Source organism: Falco peregrinus, chromosome 7 (assembly GCF_023634155.1).
Source record: "Falco peregrinus isolate bFalPer1 chromosome 7, bFalPer1.pri, whole genome shotgun sequence".
Classification (NCBI taxonomy): Eukaryota; Metazoa; Chordata; class Aves; order Falconiformes; family Falconidae; genus Falco; species Falco peregrinus.
The window spans coordinates 50507711-50531988 of record NC_073727.1 but is presented as its reverse complement, the minus strand read 5'-3'; the positions used below and the strand labels follow the sequence as shown (position 1 = coordinate 50531988).

The window sequence follows — 24278 nt, the reverse complement described above, 5'->3', positions numbered from 1 at the left end:
TGATCTTTAGCTTTATGTTTTATTGCAATTTTTATTAGGAAATTTTGTTAAGAAAGTATCAATACTAGATATTGCTTGCAGTTTAAAAACAGAAACAAAAACAAAACAAGAAAAAACTCTGAGCAGCTCAGACTTATTTTCTGCTTGCTCCCACGTGGATAAATCTAAATTTGCTACTTTATGAGACATTAGTATAATTTGTATTCTTTCAGAGTAAATGTCCTCCTTATAGAACGGAATCTCAGAACTATTGAAACAGCTTCTAGAACTCACAGAAAATAAATCATTTATAGGAAGAATGGAGGGGGGATCTGATGACTTTTAAAAAAGTAATGGAAGACTCTAGTAATTTATAAGCCTAAGAACTTAACTGAAATTCCTGAAAATGCTTGGGGGAGAAATCTAACACTTGCAAGTATTTCAAATAATCCACAAGCAAGAGTAACAACTAGCACAATTGTATTAAAAAAACGATCATGTTGTACTGTGGAGAGAAGGAGTAAATATCACATACTTACCTATGTAATTATTTTGACAATTTAGCATGATACTGTCATTAACAAACTAGGTGTCCAGATACAGATAAAAATACAGTAGGGTTGCTGTGAATGTGTCTACTAATCTGTGACTGGGGAGTAGTTATTAGTAGTTCATCATCAAAATGGAGGGATATATTGAACGAGTCTGCCCTACATCTGATATTAATCAATATTCTTATTAATGACCTGGAGGATGGAATAGACACAAAACTTATTAAAGCAGTAGACATCACCAAGCTAGGAGGGACTGCAGATAAACTGGAGGACAGCCTAAAAATTTAAAATGATCATGACAAGTCAGAAATACAGTCTGGAAAAAAACACCATGGTGCTCGGAAGAGGGCAACACAGAGTATTGCACTTGGCTGGCAGTATTCATCAACACAAATACAGAATGGGTTAAAACAAATGAAGCAGACAACATTTTGGAGGTTCATTTTAGATCATAGACTGAACAGGAACAAATTAATTTATGCTCATAATATTAAGTGAGGTACTATACAGGAACAGATAAACACAAAGATAACCTTCCAGATGTCTTTAAAAAAAAAGAAAAAAAGGACCCCATTGTACTCAGCATTAGAAAAACTGCAGCTGGAAAATGATAACAAGTTTAGGGAGCTGCATCTAACACTATTTAAAGAAAAATCTAAGAGAAATATTTTGAGCGCTAGAGTGTATTGCATGTAAGAAAGGAATGACTATATTGGGGTTGACTAGCCCATAAAATAGAAAACCAATACAAAAGTCTGCTGCAAAAAGCAAGAAAGCAAATTGGTTTCCATACCTTTAGTGGAATGTAGAGGATGTACTTGTTAAATTTCATCCTGAAAATTAAGGCTAAAAATAAGGAGTAACTTCTCTAAAGATAAAGATACTGAAGTACTAGCACAGATGACCTGAGGAAGGAGGTTGTGAGTTCTCTATAATTGCAGATGGGAGAGGCATTTCTTAGGACTCCAGTAACGAGAGACATTCCTGTAGTTTCCGTGAAAGATTCAGTCCTGTAAGTGTTCTCACCAAATGCAAAGGGCAGTTAAGGTAGACCACTATTGCCAGGCAGTCGTGCATTAAATGAGTTTTGCTGTGTTGAAACAAGTCATGAGAGGAATTAACCAATGCATATGGAAATGGTTCATTTGGCTGCTAATTCAACATATGAACAAAATGAAAGAATTCTTTTTTCTGTATTTCCATCGGAAGCTTGACATATTGGAGATGGCTTCTTAAAAAGTGAGCATATGATCATGTGCTGAAGAATGCTTTTGGACTGATGAGAAACTCGAGTTTGTAAGGTCAACTTTCTGGTGGCACCTTTTTAAGTTTACAGCAAATTAAAGTAAAATACTTGTCCACAAAATGACAGATCCTTGATGCTCCATCTTAAAGGATAAGAGACTCAAATTAAATGGCTTCTCAAGAGATGTACCAGCTGGTGGTGAAAATCTAGAAAACAATGTCCAGACCCAGATGAACCACTGATTGTCAAAAGAATCTGTTATGGGTCCCTTGCCCCACAAAAAGTACTTGTAATGTGGACCTGAAAATTGAGATTCCCATGACTTTACCTTCTCTGAAAAGAATAATGCAGATACAGCACGTTTGTTTTTCCCTCAGTCTTGCGCCACCCACCAATGTATGTAACTCCATAGAAGACTGATAGTTATAATTTATTTATTTCTGGCATTAATGCTCACATTCAGTTTCAGAATCAGCATTTATAAAGGGACCTTCATTTTTTTTAATCTTGTAACTTGCTGTGTCTGCACATTCTTGCTGAGTGCCAGTATTATAAAATATTAATGTAAAGCTTTATGAAATCTTATAGACCATGATTGAATGAGGAAAGACAAGGTTTTAAGGTTGGTTCTGCAGCAATTTTAGTGATTACTGGCACGGGGCCATAATTACATTTCTTGTTAATATTGCTATGTCAGAGCTTGTGCAAAAAGCAGATTTCTTTGTTCCTATTTGTTTCAGTTCCCTTCTGGAAAGGGATTCAAGGGGTTGTAATCTCTGGTAAGGTCCATGCTGAAATACACATTGACATTAACAAGTCAGTAAAGATTTTAATACTGGCCATGTATGTATGACTTTTAGCATTTGCATTCTTAATTCATTCTCCACTACTCCTGGTGATGCTACTCAGGACATACACCTAATGATGCAACTGCGCTTTGTGAGAATGAGATCAGCATATCTGCATAAAGTGGTGAATGGATCGCTGAAAATCCCTATTGATACTTTCCTGCTAAAATCAGAACATTCCTCTTGTCATGTTGTGCCTCTCCAGCAGCCTTGCTATAGCCGACATTTCCAAAGTTATGAAATTTGGATAAAGCTCCAAATTTCTCATTATGGTATAAATGCGTTTCTTGTGTTTCAAATTTGTGCATAGGGATGTGTTTGAGGTACTTTTAATATTCATGAAAAAGGAAAAAAATGGAGAGTGCTAAGAAAAATGAATATAGAGCTAACATAGTCTATTTTTGCACAGAGTAAATATCAGGCTAATGCACAAGATTTATCCTCTATAGTAAATCATCAATATGTCTCATTTTGGGCCTCTTCTATGACTGCTATTTTTTACTGCAGTATTCAGTCATGCTGATTTATGCCATACTATCCTGTGAATATTTTGCAGAATATTATCAATAATATAATTTTATCTTTGGGTCCAGATGGAATGAACTTAGAACACAAAGCAGGCAGAAAGCATGATTCCTGCCTCAAGTAGATTACTGCTTGAAATAAGCTTGCTATAAAATGTGAGACAGGGACACAAGACATCAGGGTCTGGAGAACAGGATCAGGAAAAGCATCAGCCCAATTAACAGAATATTTTGTTCTGTAAGGGCTCATGTACTCAATAAGATGGTTCTGTTTGTCTGGAAGGGTTTCATTAGAGTCACGGCAGGAATCATTCTGGAGAGTCAGGCAGAATTAGGACAGTGAGCAGTGGCATCACAGATCTACTCAGGATATGTGCTTCTACATGTGAACAGCAGCAGCAGTCTCATTACTCTCATTAGACTGCCCATATAAGAAATCGGAGCAATGGGAGAGGACGGGTGATACTGAAAGAGGTAAAGCAGTCTGGTCTCACTTCCTGCACTTGAGACTGACACCAGAATAAGTGGCTGAAATCGTGTTTATTGTGAGCCTCTGTTAGCGATAGCATTCTTGCTTACTTAGGTTACATAGTATTTCCTTTGAAATGTGCTAAAGGTGCTGCCTTTTTGTTATATTGATTGACCTGCTGATCCCACATTGAACAACTGCCAAAAGTAAAATTCAATCATGTACAAGTGTGCTCCTCCTCATTTGTAATACCGTAGTGTAGATTTTCGTTGTGGATTATAGCTCACATTGGGTGTAATCCAGATGTGCTCTCAGTCCAGGTGTTAGGAACCTCAGGCAAAAGATGAGTGAACACAGATTCAAATGTCCAAATTTTTTTCATATTTAGTTTGGAATCACATATCAACATGGTACCATATATTAAATTGTTGACCATAAGCCTTTTTTCTTTAGTCTAAATATTTTAATATCAGAACTGTGTTTTAGACTGTTTTGAGAATTGTGCTTTCAACCTTTTGAATTGCTCTTATTCGTATGAAAAATGTGTATGTGTGTGAATGGATGAATGTGTGTTAATTTTCCACAAAAACTGAACTCAGTTTAAATTCTGTGATGCTTTATGTTCTGCTGTGGTGATTAATATTCCCCAGGGAAGCATAATGAAAACACCTCAGATCAGTTTACTAAAATTAATATTGGCTACATCACTGATGAACTTTTATGTAGTTTATGTTTCTGAAAACTTGTAAGAGTGTTATAAAATTTCTTCTCACAGTAGTATATGTCTTCTTTGAAGACATCTATAAACTTTTTTAAGATTATTATTTTGTTATTATATAGTTCTCTGAAGTTGAGTTTTGGAAACTAGTTGCCCATTTATGTTAGGACACCTACGAATAAGTGTAACATGAAATTGATAGGCATTTTCCTTGGCAGAACACAAGGTCTGTTGTTTATCATGTGAAAAACATGTAAAAAAATGCAAGTCAGTTATATTTAAAAATATTACTCTAGAACATATTTACTGTGGTAACATTCTAGGTTTCAAATATACATAAAAAGTATATTGCTGATAAACATAGGAAGACCTAGGAGAATGGCAAGGAAGACAGTGAAAAATTTTTGATCTTAAAGTGACTGCTATTGATTCTGAAGTTCATCACTGCTAACGGGTCAAATCTCCACAGTCTTACCTCTTGATATTGGGAAAAATCTGTTAAGAACTTTTTTCTGGTCTCAGTTCAACTTCTGATATTAAGCTTGAGCCTCTGATCTTGGAGATGTCTAATCTAGATTAAAGCCATGTTATGAATCTTCCATCATTTTCTAAGAAGTAGCAATAGCCATTCTAAAATGTGGTTTACTCAAAACAGTGATCAGGATTGCATGTGAAATCAAATTCATTAGCATTGCCCCAGGCTTACACAATTCTCTGCCTATCATCTTCTGTTCCATCGTTTCACAGAACAGAATGCGTTTCATTTAATTTTCCTTGAAAATTTACTTGGCCTAATATCTTGGCAGCAGTTTACAAACTTTGCTAAATTATACCGCTGCCAGCAAGAATAAAGCAATGGTTCCCAGTCTTCCATGAATAAAAATTAGATTTGATAAATTAAATATTTGTTTTCTTGCTGTGTTATCAGTCAAATTGATCTTTTAAACTTCATCCAAGGAAATTTTCATGCAATTTGAACTCACTAAACCTTGCAGCTGGACAAACTTAGACTAAAAGTAATATGCAAATTATGGAGAGCTGGGGTAATTAATCTCATACATCACTTGCCAAATATTACAGTTGATGCTTATCAGTTGTAAACTTAGACTCAAGATAGGATGCATTTTGTAGGATTACCATGTACTTCACCTATAGCCATTGATCAAGAAGCAGGAGCTACTGAAAGGTGTTATGAACTACACCAGGCAAGATATGATAAGATACTGTCTTCAGGCCTTAAAATTAGTCAACCTATTTTTTTTAATTACCACTTGTAGGTCAAATATAAACCTTCTATGACAGTTTGTAACTAATTTTCATTATACATTAAATGTTTCTTTTTGTTGTTTGTTTTCTTTCCTGACAGGTGCATCTGGTTACAACAGTTTTTATGTTTTTTGCAAAAAAAATTGCCAAGCTGTGAAACCTGGGAAACTGAGGGTCCGCTGCAGTATATGTAAACAAGGAACACTGACGTTGGCAAGGGTAAGCTTGTTTTCATAGAATCATACAATGGCTTGGATTGGAAGGGACCTTAAAGATCATCTAGTTTCAATCCCCCTGACATGGGCAGGGACACCTTCCACAAGACCGTGTTGCTCAAAGCCCCATCCAGCCTGGCCTGGAACACTTCCAGGGATGGGGCATCCACAGCTTCTCTGGGCAGCCTGTTCCAGTGCCTCACCACCCTCACAGTAAAGAATTTCTTACTAATATCTCATCTAAATCTACCCTTTTTCAGCTTAAAAACATTACCCTTTGTCCTGTCGCTACAGGCCCTACTAAATAGTCTGTCCCCATCTTTCTTGTAAGCCCCCTTTAAATATTGGAAGGCTGCTGTAAGGTCTTCAATTCTCCAGGCTGAGAATTGAACCAACTCTCTCAGCCTGTCTTCATGGTCCTCCTCTGGACTTGCTCCAACAAGTCCATGTGCTTCTTATGTTAGGGGGTCCAGAGCTGAACACAGTACTGGTACTGCAGGTGGGGTCACAGGAGAGCTGAGTAGAGGGGAAGAATCACTTCCCTCGCCCTGCTGGCCATGCTACTTTTTTCATGCAGCCCAGGATTTGTTTGGCTTTCTGGGCTGCAAGCACACATTATCTGGCCATGTTGAGCTTTTTGTCCACCAGCACCCCCAAGTCCTTCTCTTCGGGGCTGCTCTCCATCCATTCTCCACCCAGCCTCTACTGACACTGTGGGTTGCCCTGATCCAGCTGCAGGACCTTGTACTTGCCGTTGTTGAACTTCATGAGGTTTGCACAGGCCCACCTCTCATGCCTGTCAAGGTCCCTCTGGATGGCATGTATTCTCTCCAGTATGTTGACCATACCACTCAGCTCTGTGTCATTGGCAGACTTGCTGAGGGTGCACTCAATCCCATTGTCCATGTTGCCAACAAAGATGTGGAACAGCACAGGTCCCGGTATGGACCCCAAAGTAACACCCCTTGTCACTGGTCTCCACTGGGATGTTGAGCCACTGACCACAACTCTTTGAGTGTTACCATCCAGCCAATTCCTTATACACCAAGTGGTCCACTCATTAAATCCATGTCTCTCCAGTTTAGAGACAAGCGTGTCATGAGGAACAGTGTGAAATGCTTTGCACATCTCCAGGTAGATGATGTCAGTTGCTCTTCCCTCATCTGTCAAAGCTGTAATGCTGGTAGAAGGCCACCAAATTTCTCACACATGATTTGCCTTTAGTGATGCCATGTTGGCTGTCACCAATCATACCCTTATTTTCCATGTGCCTTACTATAGTTTACAGAAGGATCAGCTCCATGATCTTGCTGGACACACAGGTGAGACTGACTGGCCTGTAGCTTCCCAAGTCTTCCTTATTTCCCTTTTTAAAAATGGGGGTTATGTTACCTATTTTCCAGTCTGTGTGAACTTCACTGGACTGCTATAACTTCTCAAAAATGATGGATAGTGGCTTATCCACTTCATCCACCTGTTCCCTCAGGACCTGTGGATGCATCTCATCAGCTCCCATGAATTTATACACTTTCAGGTTCCTTAGATGGTCTTGAACATGATTTTCTCCTCTAATGGGAGGTTTTTCATTCTCCCAGTCCCTGCCTTTGCCTTCTGTGGCTTGGACGTTGTGGCTGGAGCACTTGTCAGATGAAGACTGAGGCACAAAAGTCACTGAGTACCTCAGCCTTCTCCATTTCCTGGATAGCCAGGTCTCCCATTTCCTTCTGGAGAGGGTTCACATTTTCTCTAGTCCTTTTATCACTGACGTGCCTATAGAAGCTTTTTTTTTTTTTTTTTTTTTTTTTTTTTTGGCCTTGATGTCCCTGGGCAGATTTAATTCTACCAGGGCTTTAGCTTTCCTAACCTGGTCCCTGGCTGCCTGGACAATTTCTCTGTGTTCTTCCCAGGCTACCTGTCCTTGCTTCCACCCTCTGTAGGCTTCCTTCTTGTTTGAGTTTGTTCAGGAGCTCCTTGTTCAGCCATGCAGGCTTCCTGTCATTTTTGCCTGATTTCCTCTTTGTTGGGATGCATCGCTCCTGAGTTTGGAGGAGATGGTCCTTGAATATTAACCACCTTTCCTAGGTGCCTTTTCCCTCCAGGTCTCTATCCCATGGTACTCTATGAAGCAGATCCCTGAAGAGGCCAAACTCAGCTCTCCTTTTTGTATGTCCATTTGTTTCAAGGTTTTGGAGTATACGGAAGTGTTATATCTAGTTTTCTCTATTTCTATACATGTGTCTCTCTCTCTATATATGTATTTCTACTTATTTTTTTTCTTGCTGTTTGTAACTGAGAAGAGTAATTCGAGGGTTTATGAAAATTTCACTTGCTTTTCTCCATTATTTGCAGCATATACAAGGAACACATTGCAGACTAGAGCTCTAATGCCGTAAAGACATTGTTAGCTTTATATTGTAAGGACTAATGATTAACCTGGTAGTATGCACAATGTAGACAAATACATGGGTGCTAAAGAGTTGAAATTAGAGATGCTTATGCAAAGCTTGGAGCGTTTTTTTAGGCCACAAAAGGACCTGAATTCACGTCTTGATTGTGACCATTATGGAATGAGACAAGGAGGGATTAAGTGGCTGTGCAGTTGAGAAAATTAATTCTCCAGCCTAGCTGCCATGTGTAAAGTCAAGGAAAAGTTACTGGGCTCAGACAAAAAAATCAGTAGATCTGTCAAGCTTGATTTGCATCCTAAAATGGGGAAGCGTTGTCTGACTTGAATTTGCAGTAATACAGATTTTGGAGGTTTTCTTTTGTCTAAGTGCTGCTGAACTTCACTGTTGTGCTACTGGGCAATGAGAGTCCTTCCTCTGTCATAAATCACAGTGTTTGTCAGCCAGGTTTGTTATGCAAGAGGCTTAGGTTTTGCAGGAGACTGAGTCTTACCATGCTATATATTGGGGAAGGGGGGCTTTCATATTTGGCACATGTTTAAGTGTTTAAATTTGCCTTTTGCTGTGGTTTAAAGTGATTAATTTCAGCTTCATCTTCTTGATGTAGCAGTGTTTCAATGTCTTTACACATAACAGTGCAGTGAGAGCCTTTAAAAACCCAGCTCATGTATTCTCATTGGAAAGAACAAACCATAGCAATGTTTATACACATCTAACTCAAAAAGACAGAACAACAAACCCCCTCAAGCTCTGTGTGCTATTCCTGAATTACCTGACTATCTCTGATTTATTTCAGAGGCTTGAAACTGTTGCATTTTGTGGTGTTCCGAATAAACACATGTAAGGGGATTTGTTTTCTCGCAAAAGTTGCATTTAAATATTGTTGATTAGTATAGGCTTGATTCACATACAAATCAATATTAAGAGAAGGTGCCATTATTGTACTCTTCCAATGGTATAATATTCAGAATGGATAAAAGCAAAGACATTGTATTCAGCTTGAATACAAGCAGTCAGTGCTGCTGAAAGACATTGCTGTTATCACCAGATGAGTTTGAACCTTCTGTATTGCATTGAAAGCACACAACATGTGTCCTTTGCTAGACTCAGGGGCTTCCTTCAGCGTGGCCACTTTTGGAAATGATGGCTCACACCTGGGCTGTTCAGTTTGGAATTGTTACGTTCCTTGTATTAAGTAGACCTAAATAAATTTCCAAACTTTTCACTTTTTACAGTATCTGCTAAATAGTGTTCTTCATTTTGGAGGTGTCAAAATAAAAATAAAAATATCTCTTTATTGTCTCCCAATATTTTCTCATAACTCCATGATAAAAAAAACTATTATAAAAATTTCCAGCATGGTGTATTTCTAAATACACTGTTTGTATCTGATTGTCTGGAAAGTATGTGGAGCTACATTCTTTTGTCAAATACAGGGTGAATAACACAATAACTATACACAAACTGACAATTTCTATTGAATGAGCAAGTGCAGCTGCTTCTTTTTTTTTTATTGGGATATTACAGTAGATATGAAAACAAAATAGCTGGAAACATATCGTGGAAACATTCACAGTTTTCAAGACTGATTAGAAAAATCCCAGCTTTCAGATGATTTGAGAATGTACTTCAGCATAAAAGTACAAAAGAGAACAGGGAAATATCTTTTAAAGACTATGAAATGATTATTTTTGTCTCTATTAGTTTTTAAGTAATGCTTGTCTATGAAAATAATTTGCAATTAAGTTTCTTGTTACTTTCTTCCCAAAACAAAGAGAATCTGTTATTATTCCTTTCCTTTCGAATTTGACTGGAGCATGGTAGTTAAGAACAGTGAGTGTGCTGTTCCAGCAGTTTGGGCTGGCAAGACCTGAGGACTTTCAAAGTGCCGTATTTGCAATATGGGCACACTCATTGCCTTGAATGTGCTAAGCAACAAACAGTTTGTTTTATAAATACATACCATCTACCTCAGTCCTGTGGTTATGAAGATTAAGCCCAGTTTTGATATGTGTCTGGCCCTTGTGACCCCTTTTCTTCTCACTTTCTAGTCCGTCTTGGAAAGCTTGAAATATGTACTAAGCCCTATTTATTTTTCAGTACTGTGTAGAGACCTCTCCACATTAATGCAGGCAAAACTGCAGTCCTCCCAGCAAGTGCATTGTATCTGCTCTGCTTTCTTCAATGCATTGCAGTCTACAGTAGGCAAGTTATGTCAGGCTGAAAACGTTGCTGTCAGTTGCTTGACCTTTATGCACATAAAAAAACAATAATCATGGAAGTTAATATATTACCCCAAACCTTTTCTTTCCCCTCCAATCCCAGTGGACTATGCCAATGATTGCTGATAGACATGTTCTTTACTGGTATTGCAATTATTTTCCTTTTGTAGAGCAATTAGTCAAAATAAAGTTGACATAACCAAACTATAAAAAAGGTTGTCTGTACCACTGTGCTACAGATTTGTCAGCAAAGCCATTTTTTTCAAGATCTTTTTCTTTTTCCCAGTTCTCTGTAAAGTGTGCCTGCCATTTACATGGTAACACAGCAAGTTTCTTGAGAAGCTCTCTTGTACCATAAGCAGCAAAGCATCATGTAAGCCAGCATTTGTTACACTAATTCTTTTATTGAGATGAAAGTGTATACCTGTGTAAAACCCACACAAAGCTTTGGGCAGCCTTAGCTTACTCTACATGCTAATCCTTCTCCTGCCTAAGCCACAAATGACCAACCTAATTAAACTGAGCTTTCTTTTTTCACGGTGTGTTGACTGACATTTTAAAATATTACTTATTCATTTAAACAGTCTTATTCTAAAACCTTATTAAACTGTCATGCCTATTTGCATAGCATTATTTTAGTATATGATGCTCAGAATAAATTTATGATACTATATTTCTATGAAATTGAAGAGTTCAGTTTTTTATTTTTACCAAAGTCATCCATCTAAATATTAAATTTGTAATTTTTCAGTTGACACTTAAGTTGGTGTTTTATGAACATTTCATGACCTAATGTTTTATGGGAGATATATACCAGGTTGATTTAATTATAAGAAAACATCAGTCACTGCAAAAGTAACACCTCTCCATAGTTTCTGTAATTAATCAAGCACAAAAATATGTCTGGAAAGATTGGAGTGTGGGAGTCTTATGCAGACCACCTGCAAGCCTGCCAGCAACTTTCTTCAAATGGCTTGAAAATTTTAGTCAGTTTCACACTGGTGTATGTTTTTGTTGCTTTTAAGCTTTTAATAACGTTTATTTCAGATACATACAATGTTGCCATTAGTTTCAGTAGCCATGATTCAGATAATTAGGGTATCCCTCTTTCCAGGAAAAAAAACCCCACAACACAACCAAAACCAACCCCCTCAAACAAACATCCCCCCCCCCCCCCCCCCCCAAGTTAAAGCCGTCACATTTACAGTGATGTTTTTGGACCCATAGTAGTGTTAACTCTGTTGTGAAAAGGAAAATGTATATCTGTAAATGGAAGGCCTGAATCTGCAAACGGGTATACACCAAGCTATACTTACTATATCACATTTTTTCAATGTACCTGACTCTGTGACATATGGCTGGTGTAGAGGACAGTAACATTTGATTTAGTATCTTATGTGCTTGTCATAATACAAAATTCAAGCACAGAATCTGGATTGAAGTGTGGTAAATAGACTTTAGGTCTCCATACTCAGCCACAGGTTCTGTGGTGAGGCCATTTCTACTGAGGGGACTCATGACTCATTACTGTTCGGTAGTTTTTCACATTGTGTCATTGGTAGTACTGGTTGAGTTTTGATATGTCCTCTAGTACAAGCACCAAAGGAGTTTTGCATAGCTTCTATAGTTTTCAAGTGTTCCTTGTAGCTCACATCATTACTCAGATCTTTTCAGACATAGGGAGTTATATCTGGATCTGATTTAAATCCCTGCAGCTGAGACTTGGTTTCTGGCATTGACAAAACATCTGGATTTCATTCAGCAGCTGGTGCATACAGTCCTGTTGCTGTCCCTGCCCTCCGCGCTCCAGAGTTCACGGGTTTTGTTAAACTATCTCTGCCGCAAAACTGCTCTTTCCTCATTTGTTCTATTAGGGATATTGCTTTCATCTATTGGTTTTCACCTTAAAACAAGCAAAGAAATGGACATTTGCTGCATTTTGTTTCTCGGGCACCATGAGAAGCTTATTTAGGTAGCTTGTCAGTTAGAGTAGGCTGTGTGGTATGTCATAGTTCTGCAAGGGAAAAGCGCTAGAGTCTTTTGAGTGCCTTTCAGTGACTGACAAATAACAGGTCATAGATAGTTTAAGTGATCTCCCTAATAGATGATAGTTTAGTATTTTGAATTTGATACTTTCATATTTCCTAGGAAGAAAAAGATCTGTAATGCAGTCATTTTCTTTGAGTTCTTACTTCCTAACTCCATTTCAATCAGATTATTTAAGTAGGGTGTTTTCTTTCTAATGAATATAAACTCAGCAGAGATTTTCAGTAATATAAAATAAAAAGGCAGTTTACTTTTGATCTTTTTTATACATCATTGTGAAATTCCATTCCACAATGTACGACCTGTCACCACTGCTCATTTCAGATCACATATTTTTTTCCTGGAATTAATTACTTGTATCCTGTCTTGGTGACAAAGAAAGGACAGAGTACCACTCACTGCACTGGAGCAAGGCTGACTGAAAGAGAAAGGGACAAGTAGTACCTCTGCAATTATGTCACCCTTACTGCTGCTGAGTCAGCTTCTCCCCACTGCTGGTTACTACTGCTGGGGTAATAGTGCAAGGAGGTTACAAAAAATCAATTTGTCCTTTGAGTCTAAACTACAAAATAAACACCCAGTGGAGTGCTATGTGATAAAGTGTGATCTCACTCACAAGCTGTGGAGATATTAAAAATGTGATTGAATTCTTGGGGCTGGATGACATAAGTATTTGTCTCTCCAAAATTACATTTTTGCTGTGAAGTTAAAAACTTTTTGATAGATCTTGGCTAACACATGACAAAGTTTGTGTTAAAATACTTCTATTGAGTACTGTGCGTAAGAAAGTTACCATTGTAATGTGTGCTGTTTGGTCAAACTAACAAATGTGAAGCAACCATTTATTGTTGGGTCCCTGCTAATGAATGTATTAGTACAAAAATAGCTTGATTTCCCTGCATTTGGTGGACAAAAGTAGTACTTACAGGAAATTACATGTATTCAATATATGTGCATCTTTCTACATAAATAATGAAAAACGTCTCAGTTCTGACATCTAAATTGCCACCACTGGGCACTGATGTTAATGCTGTTTTGAGAAGACCAGCGCAGAGAAAAAGAGCTCTCAGAACTCTTTTTCCACAGTTTCCACAGATTCAGGAAATCCTTCTGCATTAGTTATATTAAGTCAGCATACTTAATCATAAACATAATTTTTTTTCTAATGAACCAGTGTTTTTTGAGAGTGCGGGAATGTCTTAAGATGGAGATACGTTGTTCTGTTGTGTGGCCCAAGCCCAGCTGTGCCAGGATTCCACAGAGAAATCAGGCATGTTCTGATCTTCTCCCTACCTGCTACACAGGGAAATGTACTCTTGTGCATTCACTTCTCTCATGACCCGATCTGATGTTGACAGGCCTGCTGAACATGAACTGCTAGGAGTGCAGGACTGTATTGGTATAGTAAGTCCCATCTCCTAGTGGTGTTTGTAGTTCATGCCCAATTCAGTGCTAAAGTAGATATACAAAACCTCTGTCTGTCATAGCTACTGGACAGCTTGAGCAGTTTCAAATAAAAATTCTGCTTCAGAAAGAGATGTTTTTCCATTCATAACAAAGGAGTCTATCACTGATTGGCCTGACCAAGGAGGCCAATATTTTTAGTATTTTTTACATTAGTTCCACAGGTGCCATTTGTTTCCTCCACTCTTCCTTATTGTTCTCCTGTTGCTTGCAGTGGACTTGGTGTGGAGCATCAGTATTAGATAAATGTAGTGCTGAGCAGACCCAGAATCCAGGATAACTGGTGGAACTTGCCTAAGAACTCTGCAGGCTTGATTCTGTCATTGCTAAGCCAGTGCCTTCATTGCTTTTAGTAATATGAATATCAGAAGAAAAAAAAAAATATGGAAACCCTACATTTCTGCTTTTAAAAGTCTGTTTTCTTTGATGATACGTTAGATTCTGCCAAATCCAGCTGCTCCCTGGGGAGACTGCTCCAACAAATGTTCCTGGGGCCTGTTTAAAAAACTCGGGCACTTATTGTAGGAGTAAGAAAGCTCAACAGTGGGTGACTGCAAAATTATTTTATAACCATTTTATTCTTTCTTCTCCACTGTGAGGGTTGACCCTGGCTGGATGCCAGGTGCCCACCGAAGCTGCTCTATCACTGCCCTCCTCAGCTGGACAAGGGAGAAAAAATACCACAAAAAGCTTGTGTTTCAAGATAAGGACAGGGAGACATCACTCACCGGTTACCACCACAGAAAAAACATACTTGTCTTGGGGAAATTAGTTTGCTTTGTTTCCATTCAAAGCAGAGTAGAATAATGAAAAATAAACCCCAGACTTAAAAAAAACATCTTTCCTCCTGCCCCTCCCTTCTTCCTGAGCTTAACTTCACTCCTGATTTCGTACCTCCTCCCCAGCAGTGCAGGGACACTGGCATGGGGCTGGGGTCAGTCCCTCACACGCTGTCCCTGCCGCTCCTGCCCTGGCCTGGGGGGTGCAGGGCTGCTGCTCTCACACAGCCCCACTCCTCTCCACAGCAGCAATTGCTGTTGCTCATAATTTTTTTTTCCCCTTCCTAAATCTTTTATCCCAGAGGTGCTACCACCGTGGCTGATGGGCTCGGCCTGGGCCAGCAGTGGGTCCATCCTGGAGCCGGCTGGCATGGGCTCCATCGGACATGGGGGCAGCTTCTGGCGGCTTCTCACAGAAGCCACCACTGTAGTTCCCCTCCCCACCCAAAACCTTGCCACACAAACCCCATACATACGCTTCTTTCCTTGGCTCTGACTCTCACTTCACACTGAACGCCTTAAGCGACAGCCTCACTCTTGCTCCTGCCTTACAGAGCAGCACTACGGTTGCGGCTGGCCTCCAAAGTGCTAAGCTCCATCTGAAGAGAACAGCTGGGAGGATTCGGAAGACTTGATATAGGTTTAATCGGGCTTTTGGCTTCCTCTTTCATTGCTTTTTCCAATATCCCTTTAAGACAAATTTTAATACATTGGACATCAATTGTTTAATTTATATATATACAGTAAGTGAAAAAAAATGCATGCTGGGTTTCTGAAGAAAACTATTCCATCCATTCCAAAAGACAGGAACAGCAATCCTTTGATGCAAAATAAAATTTGCAAAGGAAACAGTTTTGTGTCTTTGTTGAAAAAATAGCATAGGTTTTTCTTTCATTTTAATGGGATAAGAAAATATATTTTAACTCTTAATTCTGTTAGAAGCTGTGAGATATCTATGCATGATTTATAATATTTATTGCAGTATGTGTTTTCAGTGAGATTACACATTATAAAGTGTCTTAAAACTTGAAAAAAATTATCAGTTTTTGGAAAGAGGGAAAATGACTTCAGTGTTATGTAGCACTTAAGTCATGCTGTGAAATAAAACTGCCCTTTAATGTGGAGCTTAAAGTGAGTTTCTCTGGCCTGGGTGACAAGAGTCATAAATGAAAAGGAAAATAGTTACCAAAATTTACTTTCAGATAAGACTTTTACGTGAGTTTCTGAATCTAATGTCCAATGAATCCTTTTTGCCAGAGAAGATAGGCATAGTCCTAGGAATATAGATGGTGTTCAGTGTATCTTTTTGTTGCAGTTGCTATGGTATCACAGAAGTACAGACTCAGAGACTGGTTGAATTTTGAAGGGACCTCTGGAGGTCATCTGGTCCAGCCCCCCTGCTCAAGCAGGGCTACTTGCAGCCAGTTGCCCAGGACCGTCTCCTTTTGAATATATCTGAGGATGAAGACTCCACAGCCTCTATGTACAACCTGTGCCAGCACTTAGTCACCCTCACAGTAAAAAGGTTTCTCCTTATGTTCAGACAGCACCTCCTGTGTTTGAGTTTGTACCCATTGCCTCTGGTCCCATCACTGGACACCTCTGAAGAGAGCTTGGCTCTCTCTTCCTTAAAACCTCCCTTCAGATATTTATACATGGTAGAGAGATCACCCCTAAATGTATATTTCAATATATCCCTGAAAGCCTGGGACTGGTAGAAAATACCATGTTCAGAGTAACACTTGTTGTGTCCAGAATATTAGTTGCATTTGAATTGCTTTTTTGTAGCATTTCACATACTCTGAATTCTAATCAAGGATCCTTTGATAAATAGATTCTGTATTTCATAACTCCTACTTCTTCTGAAATCCATAGAAATTTGCAGCACTTACCATTGGGTGGCGTGGGATCATGTATACATGTAGATCAGATTTTGGAATTCATCTATTCCATTATTTTATAGGTTTTGTGCTATCTCTATTCATGTTTTTAATATCTTTTTGATTAGGTCTGTACTTTTGGGGGGAAAAAAGGGGGAGGGGGGAGTAGTACTGTTATAAATTGAGACCACAATAGATCATAATCCAATTAAAATTTTTATTAATTATAGCAAGTAGAATATGAGCAAAAACAGCGCTGGACGACAGGGGAGTCTGCGCTCCGCCAACTGCCGTCCTGAGCAGTTCAAACAGTCCCTTTTTATACCTTTTTTTTTTACTTTTGTGTTCATGAAGTAGTGGAGGTGTTGACCCTTCATTCATATGCACAAGCGGCATCCTGGACACCTGGCGGTTATCTTGTCTTTCACAAGCGGCATCCTGGACACCTGGCGGTTATCTTATCTTTTGTTGCCTAATCTTTACATTGGGCTTAACATAAATCTTAATAAACAATACCCTAGTCCATAGTTTCTCACAATCCCCCCTTTTTCTTTTTATCCTATTATTGTTTATTAGACGCTACTTTCATTCTTGGCACTGCGAACAAACCTTTTTCCACAATCCCAACATTTATCATAACACTCACAAGGTAATACCTCACAATTACAATAGGCATAGTTCTCACGTGGCATAACGCATTCACAACAATCTTCATCCTCATTAATAGATACACTCTTATATTTTGCCCTAGACCTCGTAGTTAAAATAAGCAATTTAGCTATGTCAAACCGTTCTCTAATAAAGTGTAGCGTAATATACAAGGCCCAAATATAAGTCCCAGAATCAACATAATAAGTGGTCCTGCTAAAGCAGACAACAAAGTGGTTAGCCAAGGTGAGATATTAAACCAGTTTTCATACCATGACCTGCCCGCCTCACGATCTTTCTTACGTTGATCTAACCTTTTCCGGAGTTCAGACATGGTGTCCAGGACTACTCCAGTCCTGGGGAAGTTCGGCCATTGTTGCTTTAGTGTCCCATTGTTCTGGTTCTTTTCTCCGGTTCTTTTCTCCACAGTTTGTTCCTCCTCTGCCTTGCCCGTTGACTCGGTTGCTTCGAGCCACGGGGTGTACCATCTTCTCGGCAGCAAGGGAATTCTTCAGGAGAACGGCTGCTTCGGGCTTTCTGCCTGTTTACATAGGCTTCCCACTTTGCAGCTTTAATTGCCACCCACATTGTTCCCATTTGTCCGAGTAAATTTGAGTTTCAGTTCTTTTTTATCTGGGGTTACTTTCCACGAAGTTGCAGGGGCTTTCTTAATCCGGGTATGGTGAATCCAAGAATTCTATCCCTCAACCTTGATTGCAGTGTAGGTGGTGAGTAGGACTTGAAAAGGTCCGGTCCACTGTGGTTCCAGGGTTTTATCTGCAAAACACTTAACGTATACATAGTCTCCTGGTTGTATATCGTGAACAGGTCCATCCAGACCCCTACTGCGTGTTCCCATCACATGCTTCTCAATTCTTATTAATTGTTTGTTTAGTGCCACCATATAGGAAGTCATTGTTTCTTCACCAATCTGTGAAGACATCCCCTTTTGTACCCCATAGGGTCGTCCATATAAAATTTCAAATGGGCTAAGCCCCTCTTTTGCTCTGGTCTAGTTCGAATTCGTGTAAGAGCTAATGGCAAAGACTGGGGCCAAGTTAGATTTGTTTCTTGGCCTAACTTGACAATCTGTTGTTTGATTAGATGATTCATCTTTTCCACCTGGCCACTCGATTGTGGTCGGTATGGGGTATGTAATTGCCAATCTATTCCTAGATGGTGGCTGATCTGTTGTACTATTCTGGACACAAAATGTGGTCCTCTATCCAAGGACATTACTGCTGGGACTCCAAACCTAGGTATTATCTCTTGGAGTAGTATTTTGGTCACTTCCCGGGCTTTAGCAGTTCTGCACGGGAAGGCTTCTGGCCAACCTGAAAAGGTATCTGCTAGTACCAACAAATATCGATACCCCCCCTTTTCAAGGAAGTTCCGAGAAATCGATCTGACAATGTTGCCCTAGAACATTCCCTCTGCTAATGTTCCCTAGTTTTATTTTATTTGCTGTATTGGGATTATTGCGTAAACACATTTCACATTGCTGAGTCACCTGTTTTATTACAGTATACAAGTTTCGCCCTTTCAATTTCTGATTTAGACTTTTATATAAAGTATCAGCTCCCCAATGCGTCTTATTAATAATAGGGCTGTGGTCCATATTAAATTGGATGGTACCACTATACAACCATCCCTTAAATAAGTCCATTTACTTAATTTTATTTTATAATTCATGTCCTGAATTACCTTTAAGTTTTCTTTAGAATAGTTTGGCTCTTGATCTGTACTTACAGTTTGGATTTTATCGTCTGGTATTAAGGATAATTCCTCCTTTCCTACCTCCTCTGTTACTCGTCTGGCCTCATGGTCGGCCAGGCAGTTTCCAATTTCCAAATCAGTGCCTCTATGGGCCACCTTATGTTCTTCCTTCCTGGATGACCCTCTTATAACAGAGGGGGCCATTCCTCACATCAAGGTCTGGCATGGCATATGTTCCCACCGCTCAACGCCTACTGGGTTGCAGCCAGCAGCGGAGCTCAAGATTCTTCTTGGTGGCAAACACCGAGGCCAACCCAGTCTTGCCCTTGACTATGGTAGGAGGCACCTGACCAACGTTATTCCTTGTACTTCATTGTCAATGCAGTTTCATCTGCACATCCCATAACAAGTCACTGTCATGGCAAAACACACAGATTTACATTAGTAGAACTACTACAGAGTGTATTTTATTTCACTTCACTTTTTCTGCCAATATCCCCACAGCCTTGCTGACCAAGGGATATTGTTTTTATCTGAACTGGGCAAGCCTCCCCCTTATCATTTTTACTGTAACAGGTAAAGCATTTTTCACCTTTCCTGGAATTTATTTTCAGATACACCTGGTTAAAAATTTCTTTTACTTCAGGGAGGTCCTCTTTTCCTCTTTTCTGTTGAATTAAAGATAAGCTCAATATTTCAATTACTTGATCGTATTTAACTTTTAATTTCATTTCCCCTTCTTTAAACGTCTAGATGTTCTAATAAATCTCATGCCAACAAAGATTTTAGTGAATTTGGCATTCTTATTTGTTTGTTTTTTTTTTTTTGTTTTTTTTTTTTTTTTTACTTTAAAGGTTTCAGGATGTTTTCCTGGTGGCCAGCAGCTCCCACAACTGTAACAAATTTATTTATTTATTTATTTTTTACTGAAGTTTAACAAGTAAGTTGGTTTTGTATTCACTGAAATTCCACCTCATACCCATTCCCTGCCCTAGAGGGGCCGTTACCGGTCCTGTTGTACTGCAAATGCTGCAGCAATTGGGGTGACATTCAGGTCCTTCTGCTCAATCGTCAGCAACAGCAACCCCCTCCTCCTCCCCAGCAGAAGGGTTCGGGGCAGGAGATGCTCTTCCTGCTCTGCAGGTTACACAAACCTGCCTCTGCAGCAGCACTTCTGTTTTAACTCTTTCTTACCCTGAATGCAAATCTGCTACTTGTTGCTTTAAGTCTGTGTTATTACATATCAGGCCTTCGCAGGCAAACAGAAAACATCCTGCCATGCATCCCAGCATGATTCAGTCGCACCTTCAAGGGGGTACGGGGGTTTGTACAAACTCACCCCAACACTTACACACACACACACGCCTCAGGTTTTACATACATCAGTACAAGTTTTTATATCTTACAACGTGTTTCATTCTGGTTGCTCCACAGAAGGAACCGCAACCTGAACTTTTTAACACAAAAATTTCAACAAGAATACCTTTCTAGTTTAGGTCTCAGTTTTTTCCTGTCCTTTTCTAGAGCCACAATCAAAGATCAGGTGATGTTAATCCCACACTCTTTCTAGTGCTAGTACCATAGGATCCCGAGGGGGTACTAATCCACAGTCCTTTTGCCACTCAGGTTTGTCCTGGAGGACAAAGAACATGTCTGCATATGATACTTCATCCCATTTTCCCTCTGTCCTCAGAAACAACATTAATTGCAGGAGAGTGTTATAATCTAACGTTCCTCCCTCCTGAGGCCATTTCGCATCACTCTCCAATTTATACAAAGGCCACCACTGATTACAATATTTAACCAATTTCCTTCTATTTTCGGTACCACCATGTCCTAAAATATCACTCCAATGTTTTAATATACAACCCAAGGGCGATTTTTCACAGGGCTTACTCCTTCCATTTCCCATTTTGCAATTTTAATTACTTTGGGTTTTTTTCTTTTTTTTTTTCTTTTTTTCTTTTTTTTTTTTTTCCGGCCGCCTTAGCCACCCAAGGTCAGAAACGCGGATAGAGCTTCTTACTCGTTTTGCACTCAAACGCCTGTCTCAAGCACTCTTGCACTCACACTCAGTCAAAATAATTAAGCTATACATGGAAAATCAAAATGCGCATCTCAATCACACCATTCACACTCTCCGGGCAGCCCGCAGTCACACAAGCAGTATGTTATACGGTACCGTGCACTTATGTACAAACTCTTAGGAACACTAACAGTTCACAAAGTATGCATTTCAATGAACAATTGTCAAAAACCAAACAATAAACAAAAACCAATTTTTCCTGGTCTTAAGCAGAGTGTTAAGTTTTCCGCTGTTTGCCACGAATTACCAGAATGTTAATATTTTTCAACATACATTTCATAACTCCGAGTTTTGAACATATAACAAGACAACACATAGAACAAACAAGACACAGAGCGCTATTTCAGTTGTTACATTCCAGGAACTCCCCAATTCTTAAAACAACCTAAAGGAAGTTTTTAGCTTCCTCTTTTTTTTGTATGTTAATTAGCTTATCAGTCCTTTGCCTGGAATGTGGTGGTCTTGCAGGTTTGTAGGTGATTCATGTCCTTGTGACCATCCGATCTTCTCCAGCAAGGAGACTTAGCACTCCCTCCCTCTAGATAGCATTGGAATATCTCTCATCCTTTTCTCATTCTCTTTTAAATAGCCCCTTTGTTAGAGGAAGAAGGGCAGGCGTCTCCTCAAAACTGTAGTTGTCTCCTCAGAGCTGTGTGCCTATGTGACCAGACATCGCATCCATGACCAGTCACCATACCCACATTCCTTGAGCAGACATATACAATCACAATCGATGTCCATTGTCGCCATTTCACACTATTTCTCCATATCACTGTTAGCTCTTGATTTTTTATTTTAATTTTTAATTGCAATTCAACAATTAAATCTCGTCCTAACAGATTAAATTCTGCTTCAGGGACGAGCAAGAGTTCACCCATTCCAAATTTATTTTCAGTTTTGAATACCACATTTTTGATTTTGCTTACTTTAAAGGGTTCTCCTTTTGCCCCAATTACTTGTACTTTTTCAGGGGAAACTTTACATCCCTCAGGTATTTGCTTAATAGTTGATTTTTCAGCCCCAGTGTCTACTAAAAAGGTGAACTCTTGTTTATGGGGACCTATTTTTAATTTTATCAAGGGCTCATGATGACTCCGGTCCCCTAAGATATAGAGCCCCTGACTCTCCTATTTGCCACAAACTGAGTTCTTAGGAGCGCTTACCCTAAAGGGTCGTCTGGATTTACCCCAGAGTACAGCTGAAGGGCTTTCCTCAGTCGTTCCAGCCACTCAGTAGGGCTTTCATCTTTCTTTTGCATTTCATTAAATGCTTTATTGATATTCTGGCCACGGGGTACTGCTTCCCTAATCCCCTGAATTACTATAGTTCTCAGGTCCTGCATATGAGTTCTATGCACTGGATCCTGATTATCCCAATTAGGTCTTTGGAGTGGCCATTTAATATCTGCTTGGGGTTCCTAGGCATGCTGAGCATCCCACAGTCTCATTCCTGCTCGTCATCATATCTCTTTCCTCGGTAGTAAATAATTGACCAAGGATAGATTACATCTCATCCCAAGTATAAAGGTTTGGTCCAAAAAAAATTGATTTAATCTTTCTGCCACTCCGAGTGGGTCCTCAATTAAGTTTCCCATCTCAATTCTTTTAAAATCTCGTAGGTCAGCCGAGTTTAGGGGTACGGAAATATATCCGATCACAGGTTGAGGTCCCCCCATGGGTATTTCCCTTAGGGGGTACATCTGAGCTGCCCCTTTCTGACTTCTAGTTATGCGTCTAGGAAGAGGGGGAGACCCTTGTTCCGACTCTGGTGGGGGAGTGGGCGCTCTGGGGACCTCTGCGGGAGCAGGAGGAGGAATGTAAGGAGGGGGGGTTAGAAGGGTTTCGTCCAACTCTTCCTGCTTTTTCTTTTGTTTAGTTTTTATTTCATTCAGTGGGTAAAGTCTAGCTCCCGGTCTTTCTAGCCACACTTCCGCATATCGACTCTCCTCCGGGTTAAGGGGTTTTTTATTATTAACCCAGAGGTTTAATTGCTGTCTTACCCAATCTTCTTCTGACCCATAGACTGGCCAAAAGACATTTTTAGAAATTTTCTTCCCTCCCCATATCTTAGTACAATATTCTATCATCTTCTGCTTATCTTTCCCTAGAGTTCCAGGGAAATATCTCCAATTGTCTAACATATATGCCAGAGGGGTATTCTTAGGTACAATGGGTACCCTTCCCATGGGAGTCGAAGGCTTGCTGCCCTTCGCCCCCATCTTCTGGAATATCCACAAACATACACTCACTCGTTATATTCCAGGAAACCCAATCCCGCCCGAACGGCAAACCCGCGAACAAATTTGCAATATACTTACACGTCCTGCGTCTTCGTCCGGACTCCCGTGCACAGAATTTTTATGGGATTTTACCGGTTTCTCCTTTGCTCATTATTCTAGAATTTAGATTCGTCGGTAAGGTTGGAGTAAGCTGTTGGTCGCGGGGCCGCGAAATGTCGCGGGGCGCCTCCCCGGAGGACCAAAGCCCACCGTTCCTTATCCGAGTCACGGCACCAGAATTGTTATAAATTGAGACCACAATAGATCATAATCCAATTAAAATTTTTATTAATTATAGCAAGTAGAATATGAGCAAAAACAGCGCTGGATGACAGGGGAGTCTGTGCTCCGCCAACTGCCGTCCTGAGCAGTTCAAACAGTCCCTTTTTATACCTTTTTTTTTTACTTTCGTGTTCATGAAGTAGTGGAGGTGTTGACCCTTCATTCATATGCACAAGCGGCATCCTGGACACCTGGCGGTTATCTTATCTTTTGTTGCCTAATCTTTACATTGGGCTTAACATAAATCTTAATAAACAATACCCTAGTCCATAGTTTCTCACAGTACCAATAGATGTGACAAGTAAGCCTTATTCTGCTTTTGTTTGGCTTGTTTTTGGGGGCAGAAATGTGACTGTCTCTCTGCCCGCATATACACATACAATTTGACCTCAAAAGGGTGTTATGTTTGCCAGGGAAATGAGAAGTTCACATATCTTTAGGTTACATCTTTTGGCATATTGGTTATTTGGCAGCTCTACCATCCTTTCCTTAACAATATGCAATGATAGCCTTCTCTCCATGCAGCAACTCCTCCTCTCACAAAGAAAGGCCCTCTATAGAGTTTTTAGCCTTTTATGTTAGAAGGAGATACAAGGAATGTTTGTCAGATTTTTAAACATTAGAGCTATCATCTTTTCTGTTGACATCTTAAG

General features: G+C 39.6%; 1 protein-coding gene across 1 annotated transcript in view; it reads left to right on the top strand.

Moving 5' to 3' along the window:
* Positions 1-24278, top strand: part of PRKN (parkin RBR E3 ubiquitin protein ligase) — a 774760-nt gene that overhangs the window by 280397 nt on the left and 470085 nt on the right. The window contains exon 4 of the mRNA XM_055810872.1: positions 5705-5823. Within this exon, the coding sequence (XP_055666847.1) occupies positions 5705-5823 (119 nt within the window). The remainder of the gene's footprint in view (positions 1-5704; positions 5824-24278) is intronic.